Source organism: Vanessa tameamea, chromosome 19 (assembly GCF_037043105.1).
Source record: "Vanessa tameamea isolate UH-Manoa-2023 chromosome 19, ilVanTame1 primary haplotype, whole genome shotgun sequence".
Taxonomy (NCBI): Eukaryota; Metazoa; Arthropoda; class Insecta; order Lepidoptera; family Nymphalidae; genus Vanessa; species Vanessa tameamea.
Window position 1 is genome coordinate 10,834,975 of NC_087327.1, and position 15,881 is coordinate 10,850,855.

The following is a 15,881-nucleotide window of genomic DNA, read 5'->3' on the forward strand; positions in this document are numbered from 1 at the left end:
ATCGCTGAGCTTTTTTTTTATTATTGCTTCGATTGGAATAGACTATAGTCAACAGTCTTTTTCTTATCTATCTTTCCATATTTGTCTATTTTAACTTTTTGCCCAGTCTTTACGCTTTTTTTTTTTAATTGAATAGTAGCAACGCCCGTAATTAATTAAGGAATTACTGATATTCCTATTTACCTCTCCTTTTAAGCTTACACATCACATTGCTAGGCAACCCGTAAATCATTATGCTATTGACTTTTTACTGTGGAAGCCGTGGTCTCCCATGATTTATGAATGTATTCCTTGTTTAATTTTAATTATAATGTAGCGGCGACTACATGGTGAGTGTATGTATTTGTTTGGAGGTATATACTTATAAATATATAAATAATAAATGTATATAACATTCATCCATCCGCATTTATAGTGGTGATGGTGTTAAATTACAAGACGATTTCGTGTGAGCAATTTTATTTCCAACAACATGATAACGTTCACTCTCGTGTATAAAGTGTAAATCAGATACGTTATGTATCGAATTCATTATATAATTTCCATCTAATTTGGTTAAGTACATTAACTTTACAATAATATGCTTCATAACTTATTTGGAACTAAATATAGATTATATGTTATCTTATATATTGTATCTTGGGGATTTCTTTAGACTGTCTATAAATTGGCTGCTGACCTCTGCAAAATTATGTACATAGGTAATTTACTTAAAACCTTCAAAAATTAAAAACTCTTTAATCTAAAATGCACATGTCAACCTTAATTGTTAAATTAAGAAACTTTATATTTGAATATTTAGTTATTAACCATGAAGAATAAAGTATTATTGTCTATGCCGAGAACATTGTAAGCATTCTAAAAATATCCCCAATAAGAAAAACATACACGAAAGCTTTACAACAAACAATGGAAGTCGATTCGATCAGAACTAAGACCAGTTTCACATCAAACGTGAAATGAAACGATGAAGCTGCTGTCAACTGTGATAATATGAAGGTGATCTTAGCATAAACATACAATGGCTCAATGACAGAAGCAAGCATCACAAGCGAAAACGTTGGTTCAAACATTGGAACAAAAATCACATACAATATTTAGTTTCAAGTGCATTTCTTACATTAAGTAATTGTAAGTCTCAAGTATTTCTCAAAATGATTAGTAATTTATTATAATTTCATTATGATTAGACTTCATAATAGTAATTTTTGTTTACGGTAAAAACTCATAGTGTAGTCTGGCCGCTTAGGGAATAATTGGTCCCGACATTTGTCAGTTTTGTCACGACTAGTGATACCATTATTACAAATAATATAAAGTTGACTTAACGCTATTAGGTAGCAGTACAGTCACCCTGTGGGATATCCACAGATAATTCCGTTTATTTTTTTACACTTATGTGAAATAAAAAAAACGGTAATTTTTTATTTTAAATTTAAAATCATGATATAGTTTTTAACGAGATTATTTGATATAGGACAAGTAAACCATAACCATATTTTTGTTATGAATTCTACGCCAGTTTAAACGTAAAAGTTACACGTGACGGAATGGACACGGATTTGTTAGAAAGGTATTCTCTCAGCGGCCGGACATTAAGTTAAAGTACTCATTGACAGAACTCAGAAGGATCATCAAAAATGCAACAAGTTTTTTTTAAATACATATCAAAGTTATATTTAAGTACGTTTCAAATGTGACACATGTAATAACTCTAATACTAATGGAATAATATTTTAGAAAAGATCTGTGTAAAATTTAAGATGGAAAAAATACATCTTATAAAAAAAAAATTGGAAATATAAATTAACAATATTTATTATTGCTATTTAAAACGTTTGATGGTTAAAGTTCTAAGCTCTATGAAACATAAATATTTGTATTATATTATGTAATAACTTTCAATTCCTTTTAAATCATAAATAAATTTAACAAATAAGTATTTTTAATCTACATTACATTATATAGAGATTACTTGTATAACATTGATGTTTAATTGGAAACGTCAGTTGAAATAAATAAAATTAGATCACAGACAAAAAGGTCAACTACAAGTCAAACAACGGGGAAGGCGATTGTATAATTTGATTTTTTTTTTATATTGTCAGTCATCTAGCCTAAGTTATTCTAACGACCACGGAACAGAGAGTGTAATAGAAGATACGTTTACGCGCGAAGGACCGTGAAATGAAATGTCAAGGACAAATATGGACGCCATGTTTGATTGAAATCATTCGAATAAGAATTGTTTTTATTTAATAAGTAGACACATCGTGCTTAGTAATTCTACTGTAAATTGATATATAATGTAATTTTAATAATATTGGATGTTTTGTTGAATTGGAATTTTGTCAGTAATTCTTGAACTGCTTGTAAGTCTACATAATTAAAGTGTACTTTGGTTTCTATAACAAATGCTATATATTTAAACTAGTTGATGAAATGTGCATATTATTGGGCTACGTACAACATAATATTCATCAATAAAGTATACGCAGCACGCACACACGGAAACACAAGGGGGTGGCGGCGGAGAGGGAGCGCGATTACTTAAGAGAGCGCCAAACCTCCACATATACAGCGCGCATATACAAGTTTCACATCAAAAATATTTTGATCTTTATTTCCACTTATAATAAATTATTATTCGTATTATTTATAAACTAAAGTGTTATAATTTCATAGACGGCGAAGGCGGCTTTAAGTAACGTGCAAGTCGGTGCCTAATTAGCGTCCGCGTCACCTCTAGTCGTCTAGTACACTCTGTGTCCCGTGGCAACTAACTACAGTGAATGGCACTTGTCTTACAGTCACCGAATTATCACATCGAGGGAAATCTTATCCTATATTAATATATGACATCAGTGGGGCTCCGCTGTTAATGTCGGGTACAGACATGATTAAATCGGTTAATATCGACGCTATGTAAGTAGTATGCGCTCGGTGTATTTATCTGCGGCTCGACAATCCTTCCTGTAATATTTATTATGATTTAAGAAAGAAACACCAATCAGAGTTAATTATAATTAATATATTATAATATAGATTAATTTCAATACATAAATTATTTGTGTTGTTATATACATATATATATGTATATGTTTAGTTACTCGAATTTAATGAATTATTTTAGTTTTAAACATTTACACAAACATATGTTTTATTTTAATTAGCAGAAGATTCATAATTGCGTGAATCATAATTGTAAACGATTCTGATTGCGAGACGATTTGACTTAAATGAATAACAAAAATATTCTGTAAGAACCTCGTATCTCTCGTGAACTGTCGGTGATACTCGTATGTAGACGCGTGACTCCTTTAAAGGTTATTATTGTTGTAATTAATTTAGGCATGAGTCCGATATACCGAAACTAAACTAATCTAATATCGGAAGTCGTCGGAACATGAGATGTCTTCGTTTTGGTACGTCAAAACAAAAAGACGATAACATTACACTCATGAAATATTCGCCCTATCTCTCTTTAACTTAACAGTGACCCGTCTGTAAGAAAGAGATGAAGCGAATGTTAAACCGATCGATATCACATTCGTTTCGTCTCTTTCTCACGTATCGTACAATGTAAAGTTAGACAAAGACAGGATGACATCCGAAATCGGATGTCAACACCGATATTTAATCCGTTACACAACCGATGTCACAGTATTCGGATATCGCCCATGCCTAAACCAATGTCACTTATCACATTCATTTTCACCTATCGTCGATTACAACCACAAGAAGAGTAAAGCAGAATAGAAACTTCAACTTTGACATCGAATTGACGCGCTACCATTGGTTGAAATTTAGAACAATCTATGATATTCATTATGGTAGCGCGTTATGAAAATTGACGTTTTAAACAGGATTGCAGAACTATCGATAGTTTGACTATCGATAGTTGACCTCAAAGACTATTCAGGATATCGATAGTACCATCGATAGTATCGTTTGATCAATACTATCGATACTATCGATAGCTCTCCGTGAGCAATACTATTGATTACGGCAATACTATCGATACCATCGATAGTATCGATACTATTGATATTATCGAGAGTAACGATAGTTTTGGACTATTGATAGTTTAGATTAAAGTAATGGTTTTTGTAATACTATCGATAGTATTGCTCATGGGGAGCTACCGATACTATCGATAGTATTGACACGTGACAATACTATCGATAGACTATAGATACTATCGCTAACACCTTAACTACCGATAGTCTATCGATAGTGGACTATCGATATGCAACACTATTTTAAATGTCGACTAAGTTTTTATTGGAAATTTGAAAGTAAAATTGAAGTGGCTATAATCAGTTAAGTGGAATATAAATTAAGATATATTAATCAGGAGCTGCTTGTAGTGCATAATACAGCCGAGCTGTTAGCATATCGCTCGGAATATGTATAGCTAAGGTTTGTTTATCTCCACTGCTTCACTTGCAATAGTGTGTACTGCTGCTGAGTTTCGAGTTGTTCTCACAGAATATCTCCATTGTTCAAGTCTAGAATTTGTTAGTACTTGCGCTACTTATATACTGATAATAACGACAGGTGGAATTCTAATCGTCTCCACCGAGTTACTTTATTATTTCAAGCAATTTCCAATATTTTTACTCTCCACTCCAAACATGAAGCTAGGAGAGAATAAACCCGTAAATTAAACCTCAAGCCCTGAGGCGTCAGAATCGCATCTTCACGTAGCTGTTCACTCATGAGTACGTTGTAACGAATGTATTCACACACACAAGCAAAGATAAAGCAATAACACAAAATGTCACACACAACCACAAACAACAAACAAATTGTTATCATCTGTTGGGATCTGACTAATGGGCGGGGCTTAATAAACATGGCGGACTTTCTAATTCTGTAATGATTCTATAAGAAATAACATCATAAGTCAGTGGATAAACGTTAAATGTAAACCGACTTCCGGTGACACGCTGTTTTGATCCCAATATCCTTTAAATCTTATAATTGTTATATTCAATTTCACGTCTCATCTGAGACATTAACTCTACGATAATTTAAAATGAGTTCCCGCCACAGACGTCCCAACTCCACTGTCAGATCCCCGGAGACCTGTCGCTTTGTTGGTTTAAGGGACGTCCTCGCATGTATGTTTTTCTTTCATTTTGTTAATTTTAACGGCATATTTAATTTGCAGACGTATTCTAGTCTTAAAATGAACGAATGTTAGGAAATATATACAGAGATCGATGTGTGAAACGACCTTAGCTGTGCGGTAATAAGAATCTAGTGCGTGGTGTCTCAGTACGCAAATTGATATAAATGATATTAAAAATATATATATTGTGTTGTATTTGTATACTATAGTGTGCGTAGAGTGACTTTGATCTCACAATAAACTTCACATACATCGAAACGCACGTCGGCTTGTGATTTATTCATGTAATTTATGTTTATAAGTAAACTTTTAATTTATATATTTTTCTTTACTGCATATAGTTGTACAGCTGTGGCGTTTAAGGTGTATTGATGTATATCAAACTCAAAGTTCCCTAACAATTATACTGCAAGTGGTAGGAATGAGAGTGCGTGTGTGCGTGCGTGTGCGTGCGTGTGCGTGCGTGTGCGTGCGTGTGCGTGCGTGCGCGGCGTTACCTTGAAGATGTTGGTGAGCTCGTCGAGCAGCGCCTCGTAGCGGAACGACACGCGGATGTCGGGCACGTTGGTGCGCGTGATGTCGTTGCCGGCCACGCCCTCCTTGGTGTAGTTGGGGCCCAGCCAGTACTGCTTCATCTGGAGCAACCGACCGCGTCAAGCGTCTCTTTTCCCGTTATCGGCCCTCATCACATTGCTCAGTTTCCTGGATATCCCTAGGTGTCCGTCTCGGAAGCTAGTGATTTTAATGTCCCACTTACTTCAACTACCAATTTACACAGGGCCGGTATTACATTACCTCGTGCGGGAAGCCCGACATGAGCACGGAGTTCCGCGCCAGCTCGCACATGTCGCACGAGCTCAGCTTCCACACTTGCGCCGCGATGCTGTACTCCTCCATCAGCGGCTCCTGCGGGCGGACCACGAGATACGTTAACTAGCGCTCGCAATTATGTGTCGATAATAATCAGATCAGGCACATTTTGTTACTTTGTTATAACTAAACTTATGAAAGCAGCGAGCTGAGTGACACCGGGTACCTTGGTGAAGTGGAATTGCAGCGGGTCATCCGTGCTGAGCGTGATGCAGAGTCCGCGCGCGAGGAACTCGGGCAGCGGGTTGCGGTGGTAGTTCAGGAACAGGGAGTTGTTGCTGAGCGGGGACATGGCGATGTAGATCTGCGCCAGGTAGTACAGGTACTGCAGCACGGGCACCTGACCACGTTGTAAGCCCATGATTAGACTCTTGTAACGAAAAGACGAGCTTGAGATGTATATCTGCTCTTCGCTATACCTTCCGCAGCAGCAGTCCGTGCGAGATGTTCTCGGCCAGCATGAACCCGCACACGAGATGCTGAACGGGGCCCGCTTCGCCGCAATGCGGTCGCAACACGAACGTGTTCAACCCTTGCTCCCTGAACATACCGACGTTACAATGTTATATCAATTGCAATCAAAACTCTTAATCAAACATCAAAAGTTATTCATAGTGACGAAAAAGATTTTTCAAAGGCATTCAATTGAATACGTCATTGAAATCGTTTTACTGATCATACAATATTTTATATTTTCTATGGATAAACCTTCATAAAAATCTTGGCGTAAAATCAAATATTAAACAATAATTGAATTAAATAAAACGACACGAAACTCTTCAACGAAATTCTGCCACATGTGTATTCCACCAACCCGCATTGCAGCGTGGTGGAATATGCTCCAAACCTTCTCCTCAAAGGGAGAGGAGGCCTTAGCCCAGCAGTGGGAAATTTACAGGCTGCTAATGTAATAAAAAAGAATCTAAGTCAGCGATGTAAAACTTGCATCACAATTATTTCTTTTTCTGGAGTACCTCAGGGATTCCATCTTGATCCACTAATACATATGATGCTATGATCGCTTAGAATGTTGCAATTCGCGAGTTTACTTTGGTAGTGCATATTAAAATAAAATATATATATTAATAAAGTAAAACAAATCAACAAGTATTCTAACATTTTAAAAATCAGCAACATCGGTAGTAAACAATGAACATTGTGAAGCGGAGACTCACTTCCGGAAGTGGTTGAGCACGGTGATGTTGGCGTACATGTAGTAGAGGTAGTAGGAGTAGGGCGGGTTCTCCTCGTCGTCCCAGTGCTGCGGGAAGCGCACGTCGGCGTCCAGCATCGGGTTCTCGGGCTTGGACTCGTCGTCCACGCTGTCGAAGCCCACCACGTGCTGCGGCCACGGCAAGGACACGTTATTACGGCGGGCACACATACGGACCATTCTAGTGAAACGGTTTGGTCGCATCGCACTGTTCAGACAGATTCATTTAAGAGTTCTTCACAGGGTGAGCGTCGATAGCGCAATGGTTTACGGGTATAGCTTAACGATGTAAAAAGTCGCAGGATCGATCCTGACTCATGGGTTATTGTCGTCCCCGCTCCTAACACAAGTGATAAACTTATAAGGATATTTACCCCAAATAGGAATATTAGTACTTCCTTGATTAATTTCGGACATTGCTTCAACTAAAAATGTGGAATTTGAAAAGATTTGCTCTGGGATAATATTTGTCAAAATTGGCTTACAGTAAGGAATTTATGTAACTCGAGGTTGCTGTTCGGATCGTTGGTGACCTCGAAGAGAGGCTGGAAGATGTTGCTGAGGAACTCCTGGAAGTTGTTCATTATCTTGTTCGACTTGAAGATGTCGCTGGAAATTGTTTTAACACAATTAGTCAAACGTTTAATGTAACCAACAATAATGTATGAGACATTAATTTATTAACATACGATCAAATTAATAAAATATATATAAAGACATCAAGTATTTTTTTTTTAAAATAACATGGTTATTTTTATTACTTACAGTATTTAAAACGGGATATTTACCAGGTTTTTTATTTTTATTTGGTGGAGCTCGATATTTCGACATTATCTACGAATGTCTTGTTCACGAGACGAATCTCGTAGATAATGGCGAAATATCGAGCTCCACCAAATAAAAATAAAAAACATGGTAAATATCCCGTTTTAAATACTGTTAGTAATCAAGTAAATTGTTAATTAAAATCTCAACCGAATGTATTTTGTGATAAAGTAGGTCGACACAGAACCCGTCATTAACCCCCCCCCCCCCTCAATTAACCAATGAAATAATTAAGAAGGAAGAAAACAGAAGATACATGATATATATAGATAGATAAGATGTGGGAATGGCATGAATATAGTTCGAAGGGACGGCGAGGACTCACTAGAGGCGCGGTATCTGTATGAGCCAGCGCACGTTGTCGGAGTGCACGTGGTAGGCGATGGCCCACCGGGCCAGCTTGGCCCACTCGCCCGCACTCTTGCCGTAGATGGACAGCCGCAGCTCCGCGTTCTGGTACTTGCTCTCCTCCAGGTCCGACGCCACCTCCTGCGGCCGCTGCGCTTTAGATACTCTCTCCGGGGTGGCCGTATGGCAATGGCGATACAAAACGAGCTACGTTGATCTTGAACTGATATTACAGTTCAACGGGTTGAGTCAAATACTGAGGGGAGTTCATCGAGAATTACAATGTCTCCAAGTGGCGATGGACTGTATTCGTTTTGCTGATACATTGAAAAATAAAATACTAATAATAATTTAATTATATAAAAGGCTACATTACTTTATTTTATCTGGATCGTAATTTTCTGAAACGGTACTCGTGAGAGTAAAATTTGACTTCATTGGGCAAAATTAACTATCATATGATAACATACAAAATATACGAAAGTAGCTCTGTCGGTCTGTCTGTTCACAGAGCTGAACTGAAACTGAATTTCATGAATTTGGTATGAAGCCCAAGGAAAGACATGGATTACTTACTTTATTACCAAAACTTACAGCCCTAACACGCGGGCGCGACCGCGGACGAAAGCTAGTTTTAAATAATTGAAGGTCAGTCGTTCGGTCGTTCATGACAAGCCGACATTGAAATGGAGTCTTCAAGTAAGTCATCGATATTTTTAGTGATTTTGAAGTGGATCTATGTCGTTAACGTCGTGTTACATTGAAAACTAAATCTATAATTTCAGTAATTGAAACCTTAATGATCCTGGCGAAGTACTTCCCGTTCATGTAGTTGTCCGTCTTGAGGAACACTTCCCGCAGGCGACTCTCCCCGATGGGGTTGTACTTGGCGTTGAACTTGTCGAAGCGGTGGAACGTGTTCCGGTCCTGGGTCACAGATCAATTTCTGTTAATATTCAATTGCGTTCCCTCCTCTTTCAGGAGTACTTGTAAATTACTAATAAGAGCTTTAAAAAAATGTTACGTAAGTTATCAATACATAAATCCAAGGCGCTGGTTATTACCGCCTTTCAGACTCATGATCAGTTTTTTCATATATAGGGACCATATTTGTAATAATCCAAAAATATCTAAACTATAGTAAAAACGTTGCCCAAAATAAACGTACCGATGTTAAATATAAAGGTCACGAGCGAAACTCATTCATAATAATACAATCAATACGGACAACAAAACGATCTATTCTCAACTATGGAGTAGTTTTAGTGAGAAATTATTTACAAGGGTAGAATTCCTCTGTAAACATGTGGCTGTACTGTATTATTTATATTTACGTCAATTGTTTAAATATAAATTTAAACTGCGAAGCGCATATTTACTAAAACCTCCTTTGTTACGCGCTTCAACTCTTGATATAAGTTTCATTTATATTTGTTTAGTAGTTTTTCAATGCTTTGATTTTAAACGTGGTTTAATCATGATCATTAAGATCGTAAATAATCACGAGTAATGTATGTTTATTACAAGTTTCCACAGATAATAAGGTGAGGCTAGTTATCGTCGGTGCTCACCGCATGCACGTCCAGCATGTCCACGGTCAGGTCGTACGTGCTGAGGTTCATGGATTGGAACACCGCTTTCAAGGTCATCGGCGTGCCCTTGTGCAGTGTCACCACCTGAAGGGAATACAGTTACATTCAATCTCTGAAGGTCGGTGTTCACATGAATAATAAAGTTGTTTCCAGTGATTGCTTGAAATTAAACTATCGAAATAGCAGTTTGATTATTACAAACAATGCAAGCAGAGTTCTATCTATACACCCGAGAACCTAATTATATGTGGACTCTAGTGAAGTCATGCTGTTGATTCTATAACATCTATCGATATCGAAGGGTTTTTATTATAACGATCAACGTTTTATAGTTACGATAGCAAAAGAAAGGAAAAGTCATTTTCATAAATGAGGAAGATAAATTGACCAAGAATAGATCCCTGAAGGATACCTAAGCGTCGTGTTGGAATTTAATATACTAAATTATTTATCCTACAATTATGTTACGTGCCTGTGGTTGCTATTTGAGCGTATTATATGCTTGTGAAAACTCACCTCGTCTGCGTGGGTCTTGAGAGTCTTCTTTATGAACCGTAGCAGGTGTTTCTGGTTCATACACGACGCGGCGTGTATGTGCGTGTCCACTTTCCTATAAATATGCACTTACTTTAGAATAAACTTTACATAGACAAAATATAAGGTTAAGTTTAATTTGGAGGGTCGGAAGTGTGATCTCAAAACCTCTTTGTATTTTTTTTTGTTGGTTCAGTCCATAAATAAAATCAGATCAGAAAATAAATGTACAATAAACCAAAGTGATTTAACAGACGCATAGTTTACAATGAAGATGCTGGAATAGGCAATAAGAAATGCGTGTATGAGTGACCGTATGTTGTAGAAGTCCCGATGCGGCACGGCCTTCTGCGAGGCGAGCTCGCGCAGCTCGTTGAGCAGCACGTGCAGCTGGAACTTGGACGACAGGTAGCTCAGGCGCCGGTAGCAGAACGACTTGCTGAGAACAGCGACATCATAGCACACATAGCACGGAAACAGCCGAGCCGAGCACGACTTTTTTTATATGTATGACGTATTTAGGCGAAGAGAATGAGATAAAGTATTCGAACATTTGAACTCACAGAGGGCCATCGGACATCATGTTGCACATGGTGTTCTTGTCCTGGATGTACTGAGCCAAGTTGATGTAGTCGTAGGGCACCCTCTGCTCCCCGTCCTCTTTCTTCTTATATAAGTTGAACACGCCGTTGTCGGGTCTGATCAGGTAGCCCTTCGCGTCTGGCGTCGGACCTTCCCAGGGATCCTTGTTGTCCTTGAATGGAGGGTGCACGATGTGGTCTGGAAGTAAGGAATAATAGATTCGGCTGGACGTGGCTGCGTATTTCTTTGTTAAGGGTATGTATGTATTCTGTATTTGTTATTGTACTCATTGTTAAGATCTTTATATCGGATTATGGACTTCTATTATTATTATTTAAAATACAGTAAACTAAACGGAAACTTGATTTTTGAGTTTTATTACGATATCGACGCTAAGAAACCCTAGACTCCTGGCCGCTTCTGCTTCGTCCTACATGAGACGGTCCAAAGAGCAGCCGGGCTCACCGGCGATGTGGTTCCGGGGCACGCGCACGACGGGCGCGTGGTTGGCGGCGGCCTCCGAGTCGATGCTGCGCAGGAAGCGCGCCGTGATGCTGGCGAAGCTCTGCTGCGACATGTCCATGTACCGCTTGCGGATCTCCAGCGCCTGCACCAGGTACGATGACGCCTGCTGCAAGTCTTCCAGCGGTACCTGGTTTTTTGTAATGAAGACGTTAGTTATATTAGTTGAATCACGAAATTTGATCGGGTTATCGGACACCGATGTATGTATGTAATAAAATAGCGCGCACTTACCCCCGACGTGTCCTCGCCGCTTATCGCCACCCTCTGAAAGTGTGGCAGGATGACGTCGAAGTCATCGTCGTCTCCGCGCAGACGGGCCGCCTCCTCCAGCACGGAGGCCGCCCCGCCCGCCTCGCTGCCGGCGAATGACCGCGCTGACTGACCGCATTCTGCAGCCCTATTTAAAATAAAATCTTAATCAGTATGCTGTACCTAAACACTAATGATTCTACATTCTATAAAACTAGAAATTGTAGGAAGTTTTGTGTATTTATGTTATCGTACAAGAGAAAATTATTCAACGGGAAAATTGTTAACACAACAATATTAGTCTTAATTACTTAATTTAACGGGAAACTAGCCCTTTAAAATAAAAATATTTTAATCCAGACAAGACACACGATGTCGACCAAAAGTTTTATTCTTTATTTTTAGTAAGGAGTGCGAATATTTATGCAATAAGCGTACAAAAAAGACGCGTTTTCTTTTTAAAATGATTCTGTTAATGAAATTTATAAATCACAATTAATAAACGTTACAACGTTACGTTACATAAATGTTAATTTCAAGAATGCATAATTTTTATTTGACGAACCCTTGTTTCAGACTTCAAATATAATTTTGGGAGACTTTGTGAAGAACCATACCCTTAAAAACCGTAATTATAAGCTTACTATACTGTATGTCATAAAATGATGATCCAGTTAATAAAAAACCACGAATTTTAAATTGAATATCATAAGTTCAAATACAAAAAAAAAATCCTGAGTTTTCACTTAAATTTGTGATGGTAATCATTTTTTTTGTTCCATGCTCGGCTGGGAAGGAAAACATTGTTTCTAAAGCAACGTCGTCAAATAAATTCCACGCCGGTACTGAGTGGTGGAATTTTTATATGCCCTAAATACAAAAAGAAAAAAATATTTTCTTTAAAATTTATATTTATAATTCAAATTACTTTTGATAACCTTCAAGTGCCAATAATAATAGATCAAATAGAAGTTAAATTTAGTTACATTATTACACAGTCGATCTATGAATGACTTTAAGAATGTCATTATAAATTTATCACCACTGGTTGCCTGCAGCGTCGCCCACGTGTGTATCTTATCGATTTTTCAAACAAACTATGACGCGCCATTTCATCGGCTATTATATTAAAATATTTTTTTATTATTTTAGTGAAAACATCTAAAACCGTAACCAGTTTTGAGGTCGTGCGCTTTTATTGAAAACAATAACTGACGGAGTGCAAGTATTATTGTCCTGGACAAGTGAGTCCCAGTGTGTGCGCGTGGAGCGTTCTATACAAGTACTTTGTTGATATATATTGTTATAACAATAACGTGCTTCATTATAGTTAATAATTTTTTAGTAACAATTATTTTAAGCATTGACAAACTTACACTAAATCAAATGGGTCCCTCAAGGAGCTATTATTGGTCTATTTTTCTTTCTCTTTTATATAAATGACTGGCCATGTATTTTATTTAATAAACACGAGATAATATTATTTTATGATGATACATGTTTAGTTTTTAAGATGAAAGACGTATTTAATTTATATATCGATGTGAACAAAGCACTCTCTGTAATAGTACATTGTTTTAATGTTAATAACTTAGCAGTTTAAACAGTAAAAATTCAAAATGTATTAAATTATCTATATTCTATACATACAAAGCATTTATGCAAATCTAAGTTTTATATAGGTTTTTATAAGAGTTGTTTTCCAATGAATTGTAATTAAATGTCGTTTCACCTATAATTAAAATACCAATCAGTCTGTATTTGCATGCAGTACCTATATATACTTACTTATAAGTGTTAGTGTGTATTTTGTTGGTGATTTAAGAAATAAATAATTTCTGACGTATGTTGTGTAAAAACGAATATACTTTTAAACGGGGAAACATTAGTTATTCAAGAAACAAAAAAAATCCTTTGTATCACTTTAGTCTCTAAGCTCCAGTGGGACCAACAAATTAAATAGATTGGTGAATTGACACAGCTCTGCAGCTTTCGCTGTTCTGCAGGAGGGGGTTATTCGTACAATTTATTTATAACCTAGGCCCAAAAAAAATATGACTGTCGCTGCTTAGTATGTTTTTCATAATGTTATGTATGTACATAAAAATATAAAAAAAATACAGAAAGAACAGGCATAAATTCTACGGATATATTCGATTTTCGATTACATAGAGTCAATAACTATTTTGTGGGACAGCGAAAACGATTTTTACCACAGTATCCCAGAAAACGTTTAACGATCCAACGATCAGCATTCCACGTTCGTTTTCCAAATAGGCAAAAGGCATTTTTTGTATTACGGCCGAAAAAGACTAGTTACGCCGCTGATATGAATGATGCATCATGGATTCTACATATTATTGGTATTGAATTACTAAATGGCCCACTCGATGCTTACGTGGGCGATGATAGACGAATTAATGATCGTTGGTAATTTAATGCGTTGAATTTCAAACAACACACTACTGTTGAGTGTTGACAAATCTCTTATCAATATTATGCTATGTAATTTTAGAACGGAGAATGTATGATAATTTTAGACTTGTGACTAGTTCTAGATACAAATTTGCATGTATTTCATCTAACTGTACAATTCCTTATAACTTTTATTCAAGAAGCGAATTGCTTTTTTTTCATTCAAGTAAATTATAGGACTTGTTTTTAGAATGAATATATATAACGATATAGATAGAATAAAACGTTGTTTGGGGGTAACTTGTAGTGAGAGATATTGAGTATTATCTCTTCGGGATGTTTTTAACAAAGTAGGAATACTCACTGTTGCGTCACAATATATGTATTTACAACAATATTATGTATATTCACAGTAGCATTGATCACTGATAAAATCAGTGATAATCATTGTATGTGCACGAGAAGTAAGGATAAGCTTAGAACGCCAAGTTACCGACTCCGCAAAGTCAATAATCAATAAATCATTCTTGGGGCAAGGTATCCGCTTCTATAATAAAATTTCGCAGACATTTTTAACTTTGCCGTTTCATAGATTCAAGTCAATCGTAAAAAATACATTTGTAAAGAAGGCATATTATTCGATACAAGATTATATTGATGATAAAAAAGCGTGGAGTTAATGCTTGTTGACTTCCAGGCAGGAGACATAACATACATATATCATTGTATTTAACTAACATGACTGTATTTTTAGATATTGAAAAAGAGTAACTACTGAGTTTGTTGCCGGTTCTTCTCGGTAGAATCTACATTCCGAACCGGTGGTAGCTTTACTTTAAATAGTTTGTTAAATGACGATTCAAAAGTGCTTGTAAAAGCCTACTTGAATAAAGTATATTTTGATTTGATTTGATTTGATGAGATGGGGAGTATCACCCAGACCGTGCACTAAAATGTCTTTCTCATGTTTTCGCCCGATAAATTCACATATAATAAGGTTATTGGTTCGAATGACAAACATGTGAACCTTAACCAAAGATTGCGGGTTCGAACCCGGGCAAACACAAGTGAATTATGATTATTATGATTTTCACATGTTCATTTGTGTTTATAATTCATCGAGAAGGAAAACAACCGAAACAGCCTGGCGTCGTGTCGTTTGGGCCATGACCCCATTCAGGTTTTAAAATTATATACACAAAGAAAGCACACAACATTTTATTTGAACTTAGCGTTAAGATCTATACGGAAGAACTCAAATGCTTTTGAAGAGGCTTAAGCCCCCTTGGACCCGCCCCCTGAATCCACCACTTCTGCCAAATGTCAATGAGCCTCTCGTCTCATTTACTTTAAAACATTTTTAAAGTATGCTTTAATACGCACCAGATTTAGACCTACGATAACATGTGTACGACAAGTTAACACATGCAACATGCATATACTGGGTACTACCATAACCAGATTACACAGCGTTTGCGACTCTCCTAGGACAATGTATAGGTACGCTTATACAACAGGATCCAAGACGCATTAAAAAGAATAGCAATTATCCTTTAGGAACCGTTCTGTACCAGAATATTACACGAACGAT

General features: G+C 36.9%; 1 protein-coding gene across 7 annotated transcripts in view; it reads right to left on the reverse strand.

Moving 5' to 3' along the window:
• Positions 1–15,881, reverse strand: part of LOC113393826 (AMP deaminase 2) — a 45,265-nt gene that overhangs the window by 3,089 nt on the left and 26,295 nt on the right. For 6 of the 7 annotated variants that reach the window (XM_026630901.2, XM_064217849.1, XM_064217850.1 and 3 more), the window contains 14 exons: positions 11,858–12,023; positions 11,567–11,753; positions 11,083–11,299; positions 10,833–10,958; positions 10,502–10,595; positions 9,965–10,069; positions 9,189–9,320; positions 8,371–8,534; positions 7,706–7,829; positions 7,183–7,349; positions 6,427–6,547; positions 6,174–6,347; positions 5,933–6,043; positions 5,635–5,772 (listed from right to left, as the gene is read on the reverse strand). In XM_026630901.2, the coding sequence (XP_026486686.2) occupies positions 5,635–5,772; positions 5,933–6,043; positions 6,174–6,347; positions 6,427–6,547; positions 7,183–7,349; positions 7,706–7,829; positions 8,371–8,534; positions 9,189–9,320; positions 9,965–10,069; positions 10,502–10,595; positions 10,833–10,958; positions 11,083–11,299; positions 11,567–11,753; positions 11,858–12,023 (2,026 nt within the window). Of the gene's footprint in view, positions 1–442; positions 2,974–5,634; positions 5,773–5,932; positions 6,044–6,173; positions 6,348–6,426; positions 6,548–7,182; positions 7,350–7,705; positions 7,830–8,370; positions 8,535–9,188; positions 9,321–9,964; positions 10,070–10,501; positions 10,596–10,832; positions 10,959–11,082; positions 11,300–11,566; positions 11,754–11,857; positions 12,024–15,881 lie in introns of those variants that run through there. The other variant, XM_064217851.1, reaches the window with a different exon arrangement.